Source organism: Cupressus sempervirens, chromosome 1 (assembly GCF_028749045.1).
Source record: "Cupressus sempervirens isolate cs-2001-9-10 chromosome 1, ASM2874904v1, whole genome shotgun sequence".
Classification (NCBI taxonomy): Eukaryota; Viridiplantae; Streptophyta; class Pinopsida; order Cupressales; family Cupressaceae; genus Cupressus; species Cupressus sempervirens.
The window spans coordinates 10,289,042-10,311,733 of NC_143118.1; the positions used below are offsets into that span (position 1 = coordinate 10,289,042).

Sequence of the window (22,692 nt, forward strand, 5' to 3'; positions counted from 1 at the left end):
GTTTACTAAGCAGAATTTAAATATTCGGATTCGCATAATATGTCACATTATGAATTACGCAACGAACCTTCTTACAAGGTTGTCTGATATATCTTTTAAATAGTGCAATGATGATTTTTTGATGTGCCTGATATGTCTATATGCTTGGACAGTGAGAAGGTGCTGCTGTCTGATATTGCAGTCTATGTATGCAACAAAAGATGGTGATATCACTTAGAGCAATGAGACTGCTGTTTCTAATCTGAATATATATTCTTGCAAAAATAATGGTGCCATGTCTGATGGATACTTATGTGTCTTCTACCAAATTTGCCAATAAGTAACCCCAAATGGGATGAAATAGAATAAGAATAGTCTGAATGATTTTTGAAAGGATCGTCTTCAATCAATTTATATATCCTAATTATTGAATGGGTGTGTCCTTACTCCTTTTAGACCTCAAATGGCATATCCCTTTTCTTTCAAGAGATTGCACCTCTCCATAATAATAACCAATTTTAATCAGTTCTCCTAATCACTGGTGAATGTGACTCTTCATCTTTAATCGACTTATTATCATCAAGACTTAACTGCATTTCTTAGCCGATCTCATTACTTGATTAATGGATCTTTATTAGATCTATATGTTAAAAATGACTAATTGTAAGAATTTGCCTTAGGGAAAAATTCACCCAAGAGCTAAGAACTCAAACACAAGCACAATTGTAGACCAGAAAGGAGTATGATCAGAATAACAATGTATTCAATTCAATATGCATTAAGAGTACACTAGGAGTGCATGTATATAAAGACCTTTGAGATGCATCTAAAATGCCTAAGAATCAACTACATGATAAGTCATACGACGCACATGTCCACTAGATATGGGTTATCCTCCATTAAGCATGGAAGTAAGTGTGATGATGAGAGGATAAGCCTACAAGGGTGTAACACGCAAATCAGTGTTGTAGACAACATGTGCTAAAATAGAGTTGCGTACTTTTGTGTTGTCAACATGACAACTCAAAAAGGTGCACAAACTCCTAAGTGTCTCACAAAATAAAATAATAAAATAATGCAATATAGTAAAATAATACATTAACCTAAGTAAACTTAAGTGTAAATAGTAAATACGTATTTACACCAACACCCCACCTTAAGTGAAACTTGGGGGAATGCCCTTAAACTTACGAAAACTAGGATGAAGTGCATAATGGGTCCTGGCTACTAGGCCATGTTAAGTACCCATGTACATAATGAAATGCAATCTCTCATAAAGTGGAGAAAGAGGGAAAACCTCATGGGAAAAACCCTCCCCCAAAAAGAGAGATAAATAGGGATGCATGGATGGATGGAGTAATCAAGACCCTCCCCAATTACGACATACATACAATATATACAAAAGTGAAGAATGAGAAGAACAAGAACCTCATAAGAGGAAAAAGTCCCCCCAATAAAAAAGACAAGGAGGAGAGACGAGGTAGCCCCCCCCCCAAATGAAGAATGCCGACCAGCAAGTGCTGCTCCGAGGAAGAAGCTGGTCCAAGAGTGCAGAATGATGTTCCTCTCCTTTGGAAGAAACAAAGGCAAAGGTACAATCCTGAAGATGTATGGTGGCCCCGAAACCTGTTCAAGTGTCCCTATGTTGATGCTGATGTTCACCCCTTCCAACACTGCTGAAAAGAACGAATGCAGATCTGGCAAGGATGTCTATTGAACTTGTCCCAATGAAGCATCCGTCTCCTCAACTGATAAAGAGACCTCCAACTACTGCTATTCATAAGGATCCACAATCACGCCAACCTGTAAAGATTGATCATGTAAAGAATGGACATGAGGGTTAGAGTGAGCCCTTGCAACAACTGTAGAAAGATCACCTTCATCAAAGAGAAGATGCAAATCATCAAGACTATCTCCCAAGTCTGCGGTGTGTGACTCCACGAACAAACCTGCAATGTCTGCCATGTAGTCATCAACTGAAGCTCGAGCCGGAAGACATGTACCTTGCGGTGTTGAACCTTTCACTGTGGCAATGTATGCATGTGAACTATACTAATGATGTAACCTCTCACTACAACTGTCGATAGAACCACACGTGTCTGAATCTGTTGAAGCACTATCGTTGGTGTCACTATCAGTTTCCACTATGTATGATGTGCAGAGAGGAGTAGAGCATAAGTTGGGTGAACTTTCCTCAAAGTGAACATCTTCTCCACAAAAACTGATGAGTCTCTGGAGCCATAAGTCTATATGCCTTTGCATTGTCTTCATATCCTATGAAAGTACAAGGCCTAGGTGCTGGTGCCTTGCATCCCCTGGAAAATAGGTTAGCCCATGCTGGACAATTGAAGACTCTGAGGTGACTCACAACTGGTTTTCTGCCACACCATGCCTCAAAAGGAGTCTTCCCATCTAAGGCATTATGAGGAGACTTGTTAAGTATGTGAGTGGCACTGTTAATGGCTTCAACTTCAAGTGTAGGATCAAGAGACTTAGCCTTTATCATGCAACTTGCCATGGTTTTGAGAGTTCTAATCCTCATAGCTGCAACATCTATCTTATGCGGACTGAATACTAGTGGATTCTGAAGATCAATCCCCTCATGTCTGCAAAAGTCTCCAAGTCTTCTGTCCACATATCTATTCTCAGTGTCCATCCCTAGAACCTTGATGGCTTTCCTTGATTTGAGTTCAACATGAGTCTTAAAGTCTTGAAGCTTATGAACCACTTCATTCTTGTGATGAAGTAGACCCATGTAAATTGGGAAACGTCATCAACAAAAGTAAGGATGTAGTGGCCTTGGCTGATTGAAGTCAATGCAAAAGGACCTACTAAAATCATGTGAACCAACTGGAGAACCACTGGAGCTCTAGAAGACTTCCCTTTATCATACTTCTCCTCGAGATGTATATCCACTGAACATGATGAACACTCACCCTTAGAAAAGTTGATGTTATGTAGACCTTTGACCATGTGTTTGAAGCAAAGTTGTTGAAGGTCCACATATCTGTTCTTAGTGTCCATCCATAGAACCTTGATGGCTTTCCTTGATTTGAGTTCAACATGAGTCTTAAAGTCTTGAAGCTTATGAATCACTTCATTCTTGTGATGAAGTAGACCCATGTAAATCAGGAAACGTCATCAACAAAAGTAAGGATGTAGTGGCCTTGGCTGATTGAAGTCACTGCAAAAGGACCTGCTAAAATCATGTGAACCAATTGGAGAACCACTGGAGCTCTAGAAGACTTCCCTTTATCATACTTCTCCTCGAGATGTATATCCACTGAACATGATGAACACTCACCCTTAGAAAAGTTGATGTTAGGTAGACCTTTGACCATGTGTTTGAAGCAAAGTTGCTGAAGGTCCACATATTTGTTCTCAGTGTCCATCCGTAGAACCTTGATGGCTTTCCTTGATTTGAATGAACCACTTCATTCTTGTGATGAAGTAGACCCATGTAAATCGAGAAACGTCATCAACAAAAGTAAGGATGTAGTGGCCTTGGCTGATTGAAGTCATTGCAAAAGGACCTGCTAAAATCATGTGAACCAACTGGAGAACCACTGGAGCTCTAGAAGACTTCCCTTTATCATACTTCTCCTTGAGATGTATTTCCACTGAACATGATGAACACTCACCCTTAGAAAAGTTGATGTTAGGTAGACCTTTGACCATGTGTTTGAACTTTGAAGCAAAGTTGTTGAAGGTGGCAGAAGGCAAGATGACCAAATTGCTCATGCCATAGTGTGATTTGTGAAGTCGAGTGAGTCAACAAGGCTTGAGAAGGAGACTTAGGCACAAAGTGGGAGAAGGAATAAAGTCTCTTGTCATGATTGACTTTCCCCATTGCAACCAATGAATCATCTCTAAGACTGCGCACCACCACTAAATCTGGAAGGAACTCAACTTTGTGACCATCTCCAAGGTGAGTGATTTGGTAAACTGAGAGGAGATTGGAGCTAAGGTTTGGAACGTAGAGAACATCTTTGAATTCCCTATTGTCCATTTCCACATGTCCTTTCCCTTCAACTTCCATTTTAGTATCATCTCCCACAAAGATGTGTGGTACCTGTGAGGCTGTGACTGCTTCAATGAAGAAAAATCTCCCTTTGAAGAACCCATATGGTAGGAGGCACTAGAGTCAAGTATCCATTCCAAAGAAGAACTTGTGTTTGCCATAAGTGCTTGCCCTTTTCCCTTTGAAGAGGTTGGAGTTGAATCCTTCGAAGTACCTAGCACTTGAATTTTGTTCTTCTTGAGTAGATTTTCTAACTCATTGATTCTTTTAGTCTTGTAATGATGCTCATCATCATTTGGCTTTTTGCAATATGCACAAAAAAGTTTGTCCTTTTCATTACTTCCCTTCTTGTTGGAAGAAGAATTGCCTTGTTGTGAGGACTGTTGTGTCTCAGACTGTGATTTTTGCTTCCATTGCTTCTTCTTCTTGTTGATTTTCCCTCCTTGACTTGATTGGTGCTCATCACTAGCCACCAATGTTTTGGTCTTTGACATCATGAGAAGTCCCAAATCTATCAAGTGAAATTGTTCAACAATCAACATCTTTGCAAATGCATCAAATGTAGGCTTCTAGTAAGCAGTTCCCATGGTCAACCTGTGAGTATTAAAACTCGAAACAAAGGAAGCATACTCTGAAGGTAGCCTCTTCAGGATGTGATGTATCAACTTGTCATCCTTCATGGGATTTCCACAATCTTTAAGTAGTGCCCTATACTCATTTTCTTTGGTGAAGTAATCCTGAACTGTGTCAAAGCTCTTTGGATCCAGTAGAAGGAGATTGTCCTCAATCTGAAATCCTTTTTCTTCATCCACCTTACCATACAATGCTGCAATTTTATCCCATGCTGATTTGGATTTCGTACAACTGGCAATGTGAAAGAAGAGATCTCTATGTATACAATTTTTGATAGCTCCTAAAGCCTGTTGGTCTTGTTGTTTCCATTCAATGAGTTCTTTAGCATCGGTAGGTTTGGTAATTGTACCATCAACATAAAAATTGTAACCTTTTTCCATTAAATTACTCCATGCAATATCTTTCCATATAGAATAATTGCGTGAAGTTAGAGGTGGACATTTAGATGAACCCATGATGCAGAAAAGGAAAAGAGCACAAAAGAGAGACACAAGAACACAGTACACACCCCCCCTTTTCACTCAATCAAAAGAACCCCCCAACAAAGATGCTTTTGGCACTTTATAAGTAGTGCATATACAATGAGCCACTTGTCAAAATGAACAAAGTGGACTTTTTGATTTAGCTTTTACAACTGTTTTTTGAGGCCCAAATTTGTCAGTAAGCACTATAGCTTAGATGTACAACAATTTTGAAAAGTAATACATCAAAAATTAACCAAGAGGAATCCATAATCAAATTGGCGAATACAACTCACCCAAACTCCAAAGTCAGGAACCCATGAGAAACAAGCTCTCGAAATATCAGAACCCAAGTAGAGTAGATAACCCAAACTGGCAACATAGTAAATACCATCAACACATCCCACTAGCCTATGTGGAATGTACAATACAATTCTGCAACAACGATGAATATTCCTGCATGAAACTGAATCAAATACAGAGAATCCACAGACTGCACACCTACTGCAATTAACACAACTCTGCAGATCACTGGCCATTGTCTCATAACCATAACACCCATGCACTACTGATGGTGAATAGTCATTACACGGTAGATAGCAAAAACGAGAGCCCAGGCCAAACCTGTCTGCCATCAACTCCTCAACACATGGATCAAAAGCAAACCGATGAACATATCCTACAGTACAATGCCGGTAAAACGAGCCAATCCCAATCAAAGATTCATCCTGTAGACGTGATACAACCAACTGTGACTGATCATCAGCTAAGTCAGAGGATGATATAGCCAAGAGTGCAGAATCAACAACAACATCACTAGTCTCTGTGCCCTCCAAGTCAAACATACCACAATGCTCAGCTGCAATGCCCAGCTCAGTTGAACCTGCCTCCAGTGGAAACGGACCAAATATGCCAATACTAGTGTCGTGGACAAATATATCCTCATCTCCACTACCTCTATCAACCTCGACCATGGACATCCGTGGATCACCAGACAACACGGTTTGTGCTTGTACAGAATCTGGTAAAGACTGAAGTCGTTCTAACTCCATGGTCACCTTAGCTAAATGAAACTGTGACTCCTTGAAGCCAACTGTGTACTCTCAAGAAACTCAGAAGTCACCTCGAGCTACTGAGTAAGCTCACTCACCTCATCTTCCTTGACCAATAATGCGTCATATGCTGTACTGCCCCACTCCATAAGATAATCTCTGTCGGCTACCAACTGCATATAATTCTGTCTTAGAATCTGGATAGCCTCCCATAAAGAGTGGATCTCTGTCAAGGAAAGATAATTGCCTCACTGCTCATCACTAGTAGGAGAACCTCATCCATAAACTGCTAACAACTGACGAACAGCATCGAAATGCTTGCAAGCGATAGAAATGTCTCGCTCACCAACTCTCAGTTGACGAGACACATGATTGTGCCGACTGGTCGAACTCCTATACTCTATCCCTGGTACACTGTCCAAAGGAGTAACCTTAGAATAGCTATCATCTGTAATACTCAGATCCTGGGACTCTCCTGTAAACTCTATCATCTCTGAGAAATCATCAACATGTGACCTGACTGTAAAAGAAAATTGAGTCCCTACTATACGTGCTAACTCCTGAACTAAGCTCACCTCAAGACAAAGCTCGTCCACATGTCTCTCAGAATCCTGGAGAGCCAACTGAATACACACCAAGGAATTCTGAGTATCCTCCAGCTCATGAGAAAGCCAGTCAACCTCCTCCTCCTTCAATGCATTTAAATAGATCCCTACAAGATTAAGGAGATGATCGCGATCTGAAAGTAGGTGTATGTAACTTATCTTCATTGCCTCCATACCTTCCTTGATCTGTTGTAAGTTGTCACAAGAAGAACCTGTTGTGACTCTTTTCTGTCTCTCCTGCAGTTGAATCATCCAAATGTGATTCTCAATCAATCCATGCATCCTGTCATGATGAGATAAAGCCGTGACAATATTCTTGTCCCTTGTCTTCAGCTGGCTTGCCAAACCAAGTAAAGAGCTACTAGCTTCTATCTCATGTGAAGAAGCATCCAACTGTGCTTGATACTCATTTTCTGCAAAGTCCTGAATGCTCACTTTCTGATCAACTGTACTATCCTCAACTGCTGTAACTTCATCCAGCCCAACTGTGCTGGAATCACTATCTATGTCAATCACACAATCCGGTGTGCCTGTGATATCACCTTCTGATGCTACTGGCTCAACCTGCACAACATCTGTAACCCCTTCTGCCTGTGAAGATGATGCAGATAAACCATTACCTGAAGATGTGCTAATGCCTCCCTGTATCAAATTAGCATGTCTATTAAACTCCTCATACAAGTTTCTGCCTGTCATAGGGAAGGTACGATCCTTAGGCCTATCAAAGCGTTCAATCAGTCTCTCCGTAAACTCCACATATGAGGTAATGTGTGCATGACCCATAGTGACCATACCATGATGCCACCACTCGTGTGCTAACCCATCTAGGTGAATTGTTGCATACTTAATAGCTTCTTCCTCAGGCCTGGGGTTCAATTGAAAGTATGTGTCAAGCTTTTGAACCCAAGCTCTTGCTGTAGACTTCCCCGAGCCATCATAATATGGTAACTAAAGTTTCCCTACTTTCTTTCGTAGCTCATAGCTCTGGTTCCTGTCATGTCCACGTGGCATATGCTTCATCCGCACATCTATATACTCCCTAAAGGTGATTGCAGCAGTAAATTTTGAACCTCCGACTTCCCAATCTCTCCTCAGCTGGTCCTGTATATCAATGATTTGGGGCTTTGGTACGGGCTACTCTGGAGCTCTAGGAGGAAATGTGGGAACCATGGGCCTCGAACTCACTGTCCTAATTTGTTGGGGTGCATGACCGAAATTGTTCCCAACTTGTTCGTCTCTGTTATGTGTCCCATCCTGATTATTTCCTCCACCCACATTAACATTCAACCCCATTTGACGAGCCATCATCTGCATCATAAGCTCCAATCTCTGACTCTGTTCCTGTGCTCTCTGCTCTGCTAATCGTTGACCCTGTGCCAAGGTGTCTAATAACTGTAAGAATCTTTCCTCTCCCTGATCAGGACCGGCATTCCCGCCTTTGCCTAATCCTGTATTCCTATCATCTCGGTCACCCATATTGCTGTCTTGATCAAAGAATACCTCTTTTGTGTTTGTATGACTGGATTCTATGTTCACCTGCACGGATGAACTAGACTGTTCGCTCTGCAGGTCTGAAATCCTATTTTGTCTTTCTCGAGTATTGCGAAAATTATAAAGGCCCTGTCGCATGCTCAAACATTAATGCTCTGATTTTAGTGTTTTGACATTTTGTCAAACACTTTCCCCTCTATCTGGCTGTTCCAAATTCCCTATAAGACCTCCACAGGATGGCAAGACTTATAGCTCTGATACCACTATAATGACCCTCCTCAAATCTGCTCTCAAAAAATGCTGATGAAAGCTCAAGGAATTTCATCAAACAATTCACATGCAAGGGACATTTGACTGATATAGTATTTCAGCTGGCTTAAATGACTCTTTTTTTCAATTTGCATCAATGAGAATCTTGTGCTAGAAGACTCCAAATGGACTACACAATGGTCTAACATGAGTGTGCTACTAATTTTGACAATATTCAGTGCATATATATGATCTAAGCATGAGAAATGAACACCTACAGCCAATTGGCATTGTTACAAACAGTTGGTATGCAAACTAACTAGCTGATAAATAATGATATTGAATTGCTTAAATGACACCAGCACCTATTATCTTCTTAATTTGCAATGAAATTTCTAATACAATGCTCATGAAATATGGCCAAGACTTTTGGCATTTACATGGAGTACAAAATGATAATGCTGGTATAATCCACACTTATAGCTGAAACTTATAACACCTAAAAAACAATACTAATAAAAAAACCTGGTTGTAGATGGCTGTAATAATTTTCTTCAATGCTGCCCCTTCTGCTTTGCTTTTCCGATTTGCTTTTTCGAACTGCTTTTTTGGATCTGCTTTTTGAATTGCTTTTTCGGACTACTTTTTCGGTTCCGCTTTTTCGGACTACTTTTTCGTATCTGCTTTTTCGGACTGCTACTCTGTTGAATCTCAAGACCATATCTTTCAATGGCGTCAAGATTTCCATCTTGAAGGGAATTCGTCCTTCAAACTATTGAGACAATCTCCAGAAAATTTTTCAATTTCTTTGATATTCCCAAGCATACTAAAAAAAAGCTCTTCCCTTTCTTTTATAGTGTTCTCACAAGAGCTCAATCCTTCGTTTTCTCAATGTGGTATAAAACATCACTCCCTTTATGTAACTTATGTCTCCAATGTGTTATAAAATAAAGGAAACTCTTTTAATTTAAATATTTCTCACAAACTATAGTCTATGCATTAATAAAGTTAAATATTTAAATTTAACTTTGTAAAATAGCTTTATCAATGCATAACAAATCTTATCAATGATAAACAAGTCTTCTTGTCAATTTTAAACAATTACCATCGACATGCCGCTGCCACTGGATGTCCGACCATATCCAAGATGACTTACTATAAATAGTTAGTATGCCCAAAGTTGCCTCAAAACCCCTCAGAAAGACCTGCAACTGACACTATCTAAGCCAAATGGCCTCTAAGTCCCTTTAATGTCCTGGTTAGCCTACGACCATATCCAAGATGACTTACTATAAATAGTTAGTATGCCCAAAGTTGCCTCAAAACCCCTCAGAAAGACCTACAACTGACACTATCTAGGCCAAATGGCCTCTAAGTCCCTTTAATGTCCTGGTTAGCATAAAACATCACTCTCTTTATGTAACTTATGTCTCCAATGTGTTATAAAATAAAGGAGACTCTTTTAATTTAAATATTTCTCACAAACTATAGTCTATGCATTAATAAAGTTAAATATTTAAATTTAACTTTGTAAAATAGCTTTATCAATGCATAACAAATCTTATCAATGATAAACAAGTCTTCTTGTCAATTTTAAACAATTACCATCGACATACCGCTGCCACTGAATGTCTAACTATATCCAAGATGACTTACTATAAATAGTTAGTATGCCCAAAGTTGCCTCAAAATCTCTCAGAAAGACCTGCAACTGTACTATCTAGGCCAAATGCCCTCTAAGTCCCTTTAATGTCCTAGTTAGCCTACAGGACCGTGGCGAAATAGGCTAACGACATCATGCTATGAATGCTAAAAAAGGAGACATTACAGGGGTCGGGTATTGTTTAGCGGGTGCCGAATTTTTAAATTTGTAGAGGCCAGAATATACTGTTGTGGTCGGAAGACTTCAAGCGGCCGACAAAACACTTTCCGGTGAACGGAAATTAAAACAAGCGTAGGTGGATGGGACTTTAGTCCCACATCGAGCGCATTTTTTTTACTTTCAAGGTTTATAAAACCAACTGTCCACAGAGCGAAGGATGAAGAGAGCCTGCTGGGTTGGGGTGCCTGCCTGCCAGTTGAGTGATGTACTCGCCAAAAATGTACTCGGCCGGTATGTGTTCAGTAGTTGGAATTTGTACAGTGCGATGCCGAATTTAGTAAAATAGCCTACCAATTAAATACTCTCTGCTGAAATAATAACGAAGGAATATTCCTTTGTGCAGGGTTGGGATTTGACAGTCTAATACCTACAAAAAAAATTCTCTGCTACCTGCCCAGAGGGCAAAAAAAAAATTCAAAAAAAATATAGTAAAAAATGCATAGAATTAAATTAAAGCCACGAAAAATTAATCAAATAGATTTGCAAATGACCATACCCGAATTGCAAATCGGGCCTTCGGGTGCCAATTTGCAAAAAAATCTTGCTTCACGGTCGACTTTGGCCTAGGGTAGCCGAGTTTATAGTCGATCTTCACCGAATCAGCATTCCGGACACAATGGCGAGGTCAGATCTAACTCTAGACGCTCCCAATTTCTGCAGTACTCTGGATTTGGGCCAAAGTCTTGAAGCAACAATGGTCTTGAATGGCTATGTGAAAAGAAAATCTCCAAGCTCTGATACCATGTAAGAATTTGCTTTAGGGTAAAATTCACCTAAGAACTAAGAACTCAAACACAAGCACAACTGTAGACTAGAAAGGAGTATGATCAGAATAACAATGTATTCAATTCAATATTTATTGAAAGTACACTAGGAGTGCTTGTATATAAAGGCCTTTGAGATGCATCTAGAATATCTAAGGATCAGCTACAAGATAAGTCATATAACTAGGCACATGTCCACCAGATATGAGTTATCCTCCATTAAGCATGGAAGTAAGTGCGATGATGAGAGGATAAGCCTACAAAGGTGTAACACGCAAATCAATGTTGTAGACAACATGTGCTAAAATAGAGTTGCGTACTTCTGTGTTGTCAACATGACAACTCATAAAGGTGCACAAACTCCTAAGTGTCTCACAAAATAAAATAATTAAATAAAGCATCAACCTAAGTAAACTTAAGTGTAAATAGTAAATACGTATTTACACCAACATTAATGAATTACCATTATGCATATTTTAATTCCTAATGGACTTATATTGAGACCATAATAACAGCAACATCAAGAGTCTTAAAATATGACCTTACAGCAACCTGAAATTGTTTATGCGTTCAGTCACAATTCATTGAATGAACAATAGCTTCTTTTTATACAGCTTTGATGCATATGAGTGCATGAATAGGTCAAGTTTAAAATAAATCAAAAGATATGAAATTCATAATACAGACTATAAACAACCATCCTTTAAGAAATCAACATTGAGAAACTAAGAGTAATCTTCCATAAATGTGATTAACAGGGAAACCATTTTTGCAACAGATTGTTTTTTATATAAAACACTTATCAAAATCACTAGAAGGAATTTGAATTCAAAGGTGCAATTCAAACACAATGTCGACAGTACATAATACCTTGTCAAGCCAAGCATCAATCAGACAAAGAAGAAGATTTTGATCCAATTTTATTCCTGCTTGTTGAAGCATCGCTGATAGGGAAGACTCTGTAATCATGTGTGCAAAATAGTTACTGTTTTGCACAAGCAGCCTTGCTAAAATTGCACCTGCAGATGCCTTTACTGCTGCTGCTGTAGGATCAGAATCATCTCCTCCGCTTATAAAGAATAACACAAGTTTCTACCAAAAAGGCCAAACATAAACACAAAACCATTTAGATACTAGTCAGGTAAATAACAAATTAAGAGTCACATACAACTAAAATTATAAAAAAAAGAATTTTAATAAAAACAATTGGAAAATTAATATACCTGCAGCACTCCACCGAGCAAAGGAGGTGCATCTCTAGGAAACAACTGTTTAAATAGAACAACCCGGTATATTAGATCCTTAAACCATATGCATATTACCAGATCCAAGAAGAAGACAAAGCTATGGACTAGTACGCAATTAGACAAGATAAATTAAGACAAATTTCAATGTTTTATTGATCCAGGAGGACAAGGAACTCCGATCATCTCCAATATCAAAGGGGTATGCCACATCAACCATCTGCACCACTAGTTTTGAAACCATCGCAAGCAGATGCAGTCAAGCCTTGAGCTCGAAATTCAGCGTATCCAATGCTGCACAACTCTTACATGTCAACTTTGGTTGACATTCCTTTACAACAGTACTTGCATAAATCAATAACATGGAGCATATGGATTTGCCAAAGATTTCTTGAGACTACCAAGACACCTCTTTGATCCCTCCATTTTCACATTAACATTAATGATCTGTTCTTAAAGTAGCTATCCAAATAGAAAAGAGGCTCATAGTCAATTTTTTTAATCCATCATAATATTGTCAGGATTTTGCAAGATTTATTCTTGTGTGACAGCTCTAGCTTGTTTTATTGTTCTCGTAAACTCTTCGACTCAAACTTTTAAGCGTTATTATTTTTCCAATGTTCTATGGTAATGTATCTCCCGCAGAAAAGTGATGTTTCTAGAACTAGGTAGACCTAGGAAACATTTCACCTCACTCCCCCCACAACTATCACCAAGCTATAGAAGTCCATAAGGTGCCTCCAAGGAGCATTTGGAATATCAAGACATTCCCAAAACCTCAAAGAAACTCCCTGAAGTCTTGAAAATTCTTGAAATGGTTAGTCATCCTGTATACATCAAAAGCCTCCAAAAAACAATTTAAAAAAATCAAAGAGATTTCTGGACATTGATGCACCCAACACATTGTCTAAAAGTTTATGGGCTACAACCACACCTTACACACTCGAAAAAACCATAAATGCACCCCTCTATCGCTACTAATCACTATCAAAGCTTAGATATGAACAAGGCTGGGTGATTTTTTCTGACTTGGTGACTCACTTCACTGATTTTTTCGCAGAAATCGCCAGAAACTGCCAAGTCAGGAGATTTCGCTAAAAATTGCCAAAAATTGCCAAAATCAGTCGTGGCAGCATTCTTGGACTCTGAAAAAAAAAAATGTTTTTTTCTATTTTTTTTTAAACATTTGTTTTCCTTATAACCTTAAAAGGCCTTCTAATTGTTTAGTATGACAAGAAGAGAGCAAAAGTGAGAGAGGAAGACAAAGGAGAAACCATAGGTTTACAACTAGCAAGAAAGAAGAGCATCAAGGAGATCACAAATCAATTTGGAGAGGCTATAAGTTTGCATTGGGAGCGTTAAGGAGTCAATAGCAACACTCTTCAACTCATTTGCAAGAGATAAGTGTTGAATTTTTTTGTATGTTAATGTATTCTTCATCTTTTGTTAAAAAAACTTAGTTTTAATTTGTAAAGCTTGAATGTTTTTTATTAAATTGCAAAGTGCAATCTTGCAAACCCTACAATGGTTTTAGATGTTATTAGAACAAATTTGCAAATATATATTTGCAATTTTCTTTAAAAAATATGTAGGGTTTTTTTTTTTATCAGTAAGCTTTTAATTGAATTTTCTTATTGCAGCAGCCTTAACTTTCATTCTTCACAATGCATAAAAAGGATGAGGCTTGGAAATATACCAAAGAATTTCCTGGAAGAATGGAACATCAAACAAAATGTGTGTTTTGTAAATTAATAAATTTTGGTGATATCTATAGATTCAAATACCATATTGCTGGCAGACCTAGACATGTTGTTATCTTGCGCACTCAACAAACAGCTGAGGCAAAACATTTTTGTTATGTGGCATTAGAGACATATGAACAAGAGAAGTTAAATAAGAAAAGACAACTTGAATAGTTAAATGCTATTGACTCCTATGCTCTTGCATCCACATCTGCTGGTTGTGTTGGAGAGGGTTCTTCCAGGCCTCCTTTTTGTCCTAGTGCTAGTGCTAGTCCTAGTCGTTCTTCTACTAAGACTGACCCCATTACATTTGAACCTAGAGTGTGGAAGTCTAATTTAGATAGTTACTTTGTGCTACGCACTACTCTTTGCACACAACCCTCACTTGAGAGCATGGGTTGGAACAAGTAGATTCATGATGCTGCTAGAAAATAAATTTGCAAATCTTAGTACTCTAACAACATTTCAATTATTGCAGCTAGATAATTAATTATTTCTTATTTGTTTTCTTTTAGTTTAAAGTTAAATTTTAATTATTTCTACTTTTGTAATCATAGATTCATATTACATAATGTTTGGTCGTCTAATCATAATTTATTTGCAATAGATTTCCTTTTTGGCAAGGCATGATGAATGTCGTAATTGTTTGTGGCCCGGGGCTTAGAGGCACTGCCGAGGTCGAGTTGAGTTGCTACCTCTTAGATGAAATGGTAGAGGATTTGAAGCTTTAGCTAGAGGAGCACTAAAAGGGGTGGACTCAAAAGGGTTGCACCATCATGACGGATGGTTGGATGGATAGGAAGAATAGAACACTCTTTAATTTTCTTGTTTCTTGTATAATGGTAATTGATCATTCTACTTTCCTACATGCATTTTGAATTGTGATTGAATAATTTAAATCTTGATTTGTTGAATGCTAATTTGTTGATGAGCCATGATAATTAACTATTTTGCTCTATTTAAATTTTGTAGGATCCACCATGTTCCTCAAATCTATTAATGCTCTCTCTCATGTCAAAAATGTTACATACTTATGTGAGGTTATCAAGGAAGTTACAACAAAGGTTGGGGAAGAAAATTTGGTGCAGGTGGTGACAGATAATGCAACAAGTTATGTTGTTGCTGGTAAACTTTTCAAGTTCTGAAAATAAATATATTTGAACTTTTCTAATTTTAAGTTTCTTAACATGTGTATTTTTCTAATTAATTTAAAAATATTGTAGGTAAACGTTTGATGGAAAGGCACTCCACAATGTTTTGGTCTCCTTGTGTGGTACATTGCCTTGACCTCATGTTGGAGGACATTGGTAAGCTTGAGTGGGTTAAATCATGTGTAGAAAGGGCCAAAAATTTATACAAGTTTATCTACAATCATTCATTCATCCTCAACACAATGAGGAAATACACGGGGAAAGGGAGCTAGCTCATCTTGCCATCATGAGGTTTATCTTAGATTTCATCACGATGCAGACCAAGTTGACATCAAGGGAAGAATTGAGGTACATGGTTGTTGGGGAGGAGTGGACTTCCTCTTCCTATGCTACGACCACTATAGGGATAGATGAGGCAAATTCTCTTTGATGAGGATGGTTTTTGGGCACCTACTAAAGAAATATTGAAGCTAAATCTCTTACAATTAAACATTTAGTATTCATTATTTAACTATTTAATGATTTAGTTTTAGTTTTAGTTTTATATTTAAGTTTTGGCTCAATTTTTTTTCTACATTATATGGAGGTCAGTGAGCCCCTCGCTTCTCTCCTACGAACTGCTGATGGGGAAAATCCCTCTATGGGTTACATAAATGAGGGCATGGATAGGGCCAAGGAGGCCACTAGATCCCAGTATGCAGGAGTGCAGGGGAAGTATGCCCCCTATTTGTGAGATCATAGATAGGAGATGGCGAAATCAGCTCCACAAGGCCATCCATGCAACAACCTATTACTTGAATCCAACATTTTGTTTTCATGCCGATTTCAAGGCTGGTTAGGAGGTTCTAATTGACCTATATACAGTGATGCAAGGGTTGAGTAGTGATGAAAGTGCCTCAGTTGCAACCATTGAGCTAGATGTTCAATAATCAAGAACGGGTGATTTTCTCTAGGAGGATAGTCATAGATGCTCGCACATCATTACAGCTAGGTAAAATACAAATATTCTTAAAGTTGGCTATTAAGTTTAGGGCTTGTAGGTTATACATTTTAATTTTTGATCTTGTAATTTAGCCTTAAAGTTGTACTTGTAAATGAGACTAATTGTTTTTATTTTCCCTTATTTCACATAGATGGTCGCAAACGTTTGGGCCTTCAACCCCAAATCTTCAGAAAATTGCCATATGTATTTTGAGTCAGCCAAGTAGCACTTCTGAATGTGAGCGCAGTTGGTTCATGTTTGAGCATAACCACTAGAAGATGCGAAATAGGTTATTTGTGCAAAGGTTGAATGATATTTCCCTTGTTCATTACAATCTTTGTCTTAGGACCAAACACATTTTGGCTGCTAACTACTCTCTGATCATTCTGGACGAGATCGATCTAGAAGAGTGGCTCACTAAGGCTATCGTTGCAGTCTTCACTAAGGCAATCCATCAATGGGTTGACTGGGCAGATAGAGAGGCTAAGGTTGTGGCTATGGAAGAGGAGGCAAGAGCACGTTCAGGTACTAGCAAACGCACACATGCACGCAGAGATATAGGTCCTACTGATATTGTTCACGAGTCCATCTCACATGCAAGGGCTATAGCTAGATTGATCTAGAAGAGTGGCTTATTGAGGCTAACGATGCAATCTTCACTAAGGCAGACTATGAGTGGGTTGACCGGGACAGATAGAGAGGCTAAGGTTGTGGCTATGGAAGAGGAGGCTACAAACGCGCACACAAAGATACAAGCCAGACTGATGTTGTTCATGAGTCCATCTCACATGCAGGGGCTATGGCTACTCATTCCTCTAAGACCTACCTTAGACGTCTTTGTAGAAGGCAGACACTACTCAGAGGTTGAGACTGAGGCTGCAACCCAGCTCGAGGATGATGATGAGGCTTGAGCTAGTGCTAGAGCAAACAAACTTTTTTTTAAAACTTTTTTTATAAATAGACATACATTTCACGGATCTTCATCTTACATACATTTATCATTTGATGTCATTAGTTTTATGGATCTTTATCTTACATACATTTATCATTTGACAACATTTATAATTCTATATATCTATGTCATTATGATCCTATGATTTCTATTTACTTCAGCTACAATTTACATTTTATGTATGTGATGGATTTATCATTTATGTTCCTAATTTATGTATGTTAACTTCTATTTGATGATGTTATAGTGTATTTAAGTTATAGTTAATAAAGGGTGCATGAAATAGGTTTCAAATTGTAAAAATCTCTAAATTTCAAGGAATGTTTCACTTTGTCAATTCATATCCGAGTCAAAGCTGATTCACAAATCGAGTTGGCCTTGCCAATTCTGAGTTTTGGTTCTTCGAGAAGCATTGACCAAGGCTGCAAGAGCAACAAGTACATGCAATGAATGAGAGCATTAGCAAGAGTAAGAAAAATAGAAGTAACTACTAAGTGTTCAAGTTTTATAAAAGAAATAACATTATTCTTGACATTAATAGTTTATGGGCCATATGCACACCCTATGCGCTTCAAAGAAATCATATATACACCTCTCTTGCTCCAAATCACTATCAAAGCTTAGAAGCATCAACCAAGGCTGTGGGTGCAACAATTACATGACATGATTTAGAGCATTAAATGATGTAGGGCAACATTAAAAAAAAAAGCAAGCCTAAACGCAATCATCAAGCTAAAAGACCTCTACTATTCAAGGTAAGCCATGTTGATTCTTGTTTTGGAATTTGATGGAGCTGAATGTCGAGAAGGAGAATTCGAGGAAAGATGAAGAAATGTGGTGCACCAGTGGTCGGGTAGGCCACACAAAAATCACCTATCCAAAGAAGTTGTTTAAAGACATGTTAAGTACTAAGACATTCCATCAACAAGGAGATGATGTTTGCCACTTGTTTCCCTAACATTGTAAGGGATTATTCAGGCACATGCAAGGTACAAATCCCTGCCTAAATCATGGATAAGACAAGGACATACAATTGCAAGATTATGACATTAAAGAATATGAATTAGGCTCAACTATCAAGGGACAAGAGGTTTAGGAAGCCTGTGGAGCAATTCAAGCCCTCAAGGATAGATTGGACAAGAAGGATGAAAAAAGGATGCAATATAAGGAGGAGCTTACATAATTGAAAGAGCATATTAGACAGGCGATGAACCAAATATAGAAGATGGATCAAACATGCATAACTCCTATCACACTTGGAAAGCATATAGACAATAACTTAGAAGTCATGATAGCATCAATTTAAAAATTTAGAGCATGGGCACACGATGTTGTCAATGAGGTAGAAGCTTACCTCTAGAGTTGTGGAGAAATATAACATGGGGGTCTTTATGCGGAGAAGAGTGTGCGCTTTTCTTGAGACGTGCAAGGCATTTCAACACATCAAATAAAAGACCATACCAAAGTTACATGTGTTGAGAAACACTCCCATATCCATGTTAGAGAAGGAGAAAGTGGTGAAAGCCAATGGGACATCATAGAGAAGATAAAATGTAATTGCTACTATATGAATAAAACAATACAATTGTGTGACAACTTGCTAGGACAAAACAAGTGATTGGGAGAAAACTTTTAGTTCCTACCTAGAGGAGTTGGATGTTTCTCAATTTAAAACCAAGAGGCACTCAATCTTCCTAGGATGAATTGAACAAAATCTTATGCATTGGATGTTTCTCAATTCAAAACCAAGAGGCACTCAATCTTCCTAGGATGAATTGAACGAAATCTTATGCAAAATCATTGAATTTGCTAAAGGAAAAAAAGTCAAAGGAATTTATTTTTAGAAGGAAGATCTAAAGTAGGCCTGTGTGGCATTTGATTTTCTCATTGGATGATAATTATGTGCCTAGTTTTGATCGGCTTAGAGTTTGGTTAATTAAAGCATTATAATTTTTCTATTGGCCCACGTGATGGTGCTCTACTTTCATTGGAAGATAGGGGTAGAAATTCTAATTAGGTTTTATAGTGGATTGATTTGGGTCGTTGATATTGTTTAATCTTGGCCGTTCATTATAATAGAGCCCCTATAAGGTCTTTTCTCTTCATTTGTAAAGGAAAATTTATTGTTAATTAAACTGCCAAATTTTCTCCACAATTCATTGTTATGTCTTACATGGTGAACAATTGTGATCTATTTGGAAGTATTGCATGGTGATCTACATTCCTCACTAGAGAATAAATTTGATTTCAAGTTGTTGAGTTAGAATTTTCTTTTAGTATAGTTGGATATGAGTATTTGTAAATGCATCTTTTCTTGGCTTGACCAAACCACTGGATGCTTATTGATTATAAGTTTGCCTTGTGTGGTTGAATGGTGTTTATATGCACTTAACTTATATCTATACTTCATCTTTGATTTGCATCCATTAATGGGAGTGAGTGGAGTCAATGTGTTTCCTAGTTTTAATTTTTTGAATTATGAAAGAGGAAGGGGAGGGGGGGAGGGGTAGGGGGGGCGGAGACCTTTGGAGAAATGTTTAGAGAACTTTTTGGTTTGACATTTTGTATGCTAAACTTTTGAACTTGTATATTTTCAAGAGGACAATAATGAATGCATTTGGATTGTATGTCTAAATGTGTTTGTTGAGTTCTCATTACTGATAGATCGTATGTTAAGTTGGTAATGTCTTTGTGTATTTGTGAAACCCAATGGTTTCTAAGTTCAAGTGACATGTGATTGATGAAACACAAACAAGCCTTGATATCTTGGTCTGAATGTGATAAGTTAACTTGTTTCCTCGTATGTTGAGATTTGCTATCTTTACTTTATTATTACATAATTACCTCATTATGTGCTCAAATCCCCTTAGGTTGTCATCCTTTGCGAAATCATACTTGGTAATTGTATGTTTAGATTTGGGGTTTTTGTTGTCTATTTCTTTAGCTTTGTGTTCTATCCTTTCCTACTATCAGGTGAAAGTACTGAAAATACCAAACACCCCCATCATATGAGGGAGCTGCCCCTCTCAAATGCATAGGAAGATTGTGCTTAGGTAGTGATCCAAACACAATCTATCCAACTATTGGCACAAATGTCATTGCTCACAAGGCAAAGAAGGTCTTTCTGAAGAGTGTATATGCAATGACAAAGTTGTTTACCAACAAATTTTTGGTGTTCTATCCTTTCCTACTATCACGTGAAAAGTACTGAAAATACCAAAACACCCCCATCATACAAGGGAGCTGCCCCTCTCAAATGCACAGGAAGATTGTGCTTAGATAGTGATCCAGACAGAATCTATCCAATTGTTGGCACAAATGTCATTGCTCACAAGGCAAAGAAGGTCTTTTTGAAGAGTGTATATGCAATGACAAAGTTGTTTACCAACAGATTTTTGGTGTTCTATCCTTTCCTACTATCAGGTGAAAAGTACTGAAAATACCAAACACCACCATCATACAAGGGAGCTGCCCCTCCCAAATGCACAGGAAGATTGTGCTTAGATAGTGATCCAAACACAATCTATCCAACTGTTGGCACAAATGTCATTGCTCACAAGGCAAAGAAGGTCTTTCTGAAGAGTGTATGTGCAATGACAAAGTTGTTTACCAACAGATTTTTGGTGACTCTGCTAAGGAATTGAAAAGGCCAATACATTAGTCCTAAAAAATTTCAAGGTACCTTCCCTAGAATGAAGGTTGGCAACTCTGTTTTAAAAAATTGAAATGTTGCTAATGCTATTTGAAAGTTTGAATTCAAAACAATAGTTTGGTACAAAGGAAAGGTGAAAAGTGGTATTGACAGAGACAGCGATGTTGAAGACCCTGATGAACCTATTCAATTTGACTTCCTAAAAGTTTTGATTGTGGCCTACAACTTTATCCAAGAAACATTCACCCGTCTTTACTTGAAATCTTGCGAAAGATTGATGAAGAAGATGGCAAAGATAGTCAATTTATTTCTCATGATCAAATTTTCTTATTAGAAATAGAGCATTCCACATGTAAACATAAAGAGGATTCTATTGAGAAGTGTCTTTCATCTAAAAAGTGATAAAAAAACAAGGAAGAGAAAGAGATTATTCTCAAGCATCTACCCTGCTCAAATCTGATCCCAAACTGCTGATAAAGATTCAAGAAAATACTTTGCATACAAGGGTCATATGACTGATATAAAATTTCAGTTTGCTTTTATGGCTCTTTCCTTCACTTAGCATCAATAAGAATGCTTGCAAGAAGACTCTGAATTGACTAAACAATGACCTAACATGAATGTGCAACTTATTTTGACAATATTCAATGCATATATGTGACTGAAACTGTTTGCAATATGCAGCTACAGCAACTAGTAATTTTGACAAACACTAAAGATGCAACCTATGATGGCGTTAATGCACTTATAGCCAAGTGGCATTAATACAAACACTTAATATGCAGAATTATTACATTATTTATGCCAAAAAGAGAACCTACAGCCAATTGACATTTTGTCAAACAATTGGCATGCAAACTAATAAGCTGATCATGAATGATAAATACATATTCAATTACACTATATCAAACCAGAAAATTATGTCTCCTTTATTGCACATAAAATTTTAACTACAATGCTAGTATGAAATGGCCAAGACTCTTGGCTTACATCCGCAAGAATAATGCTTAAATCTGTTACAACTTTCACCTAAAACCTTACCTTCTAATATGCATCTAAATGATAAGAACAATGCATTTAATATCCATAGGAACCTAATTGTAGATGGCTGTAATAATTTTCTCCAATGCTGCCTTTTTGCTTTGCTTTTTCTGATCTGCTTTTTCACTTGCTTTTTTCGGATCTACTTTTTCGCTTTGTTTTTTCAAACTGCTTTTTCAGATCTGCTTTTTCGAACTGCTTTTTCGGATATGCTTTTTCGGACTGCTTCCAAAAACTCAAACCCTCAAGTAGTATGAGTATACAAATTAAGCTCAACTTGAAATGGCTGAATACCACTTCCAAAGTGCAACCCTTCAGAAGGTCTTTCACTTCCTCAGTTATGCAATCTCTTGAGAGGTATCGTTCTCAAGGATTATGCTGAATATTTGCAGACCTGGATGGTGCCACAAATGCTCAAAGAGAATGGTAGTAGAATCATCAATTCCTATCTATCCAAATGAGAGGCCAAGCCCTCTATTTATTTACTTTTCTAAGAAGTTACTAAGGACTTCTAGAAGCATCCTTTTCTAAGAAGTTACTAAGAACTTCTAGAAACATCCATTATAAAATCCCATTATAATGCACTTTTATAATAAATAACTTTATAAAAAAGTGCAACTCAACTTAGAATTATAACATGTAGGCTCCATATAAAAATGATGATAAAATATAAATAAAATAATATCTCCAAGAGCATAATGAGCCATCCAATCACCAAATAAACGTCAAAATGACTCTCTCATCAATCCCATCTGCCTACGAGAGTCTGTAATAGGAAAATCCGCGAACAA

At 37.7% G+C, this 22,692-nt stretch overlaps 1 protein-coding gene across 2 annotated transcripts in view; it reads right to left on the bottom strand.

The window, feature by feature from the left end:
• LOC149575899 (ARM repeat superfamily protein) overlaps positions 1–22,692 on the bottom strand; it is a 307,256-nt gene that overhangs the window by 9,270 nt on the left and 275,294 nt on the right. For both annotated transcript variants that reach the window (XM_089815908.1, XM_089815910.1), the window contains exons 19-20: positions 12,361–12,405; positions 12,008–12,229 (exon numbers count right to left, since the gene is read on the bottom strand). In XM_089815908.1, the coding sequence (XP_089672034.1) occupies positions 12,008–12,229; positions 12,361–12,405 (267 nt within the window). The remainder of the gene's footprint in view (positions 1–12,007; positions 12,230–12,360; positions 12,406–22,692) is intronic.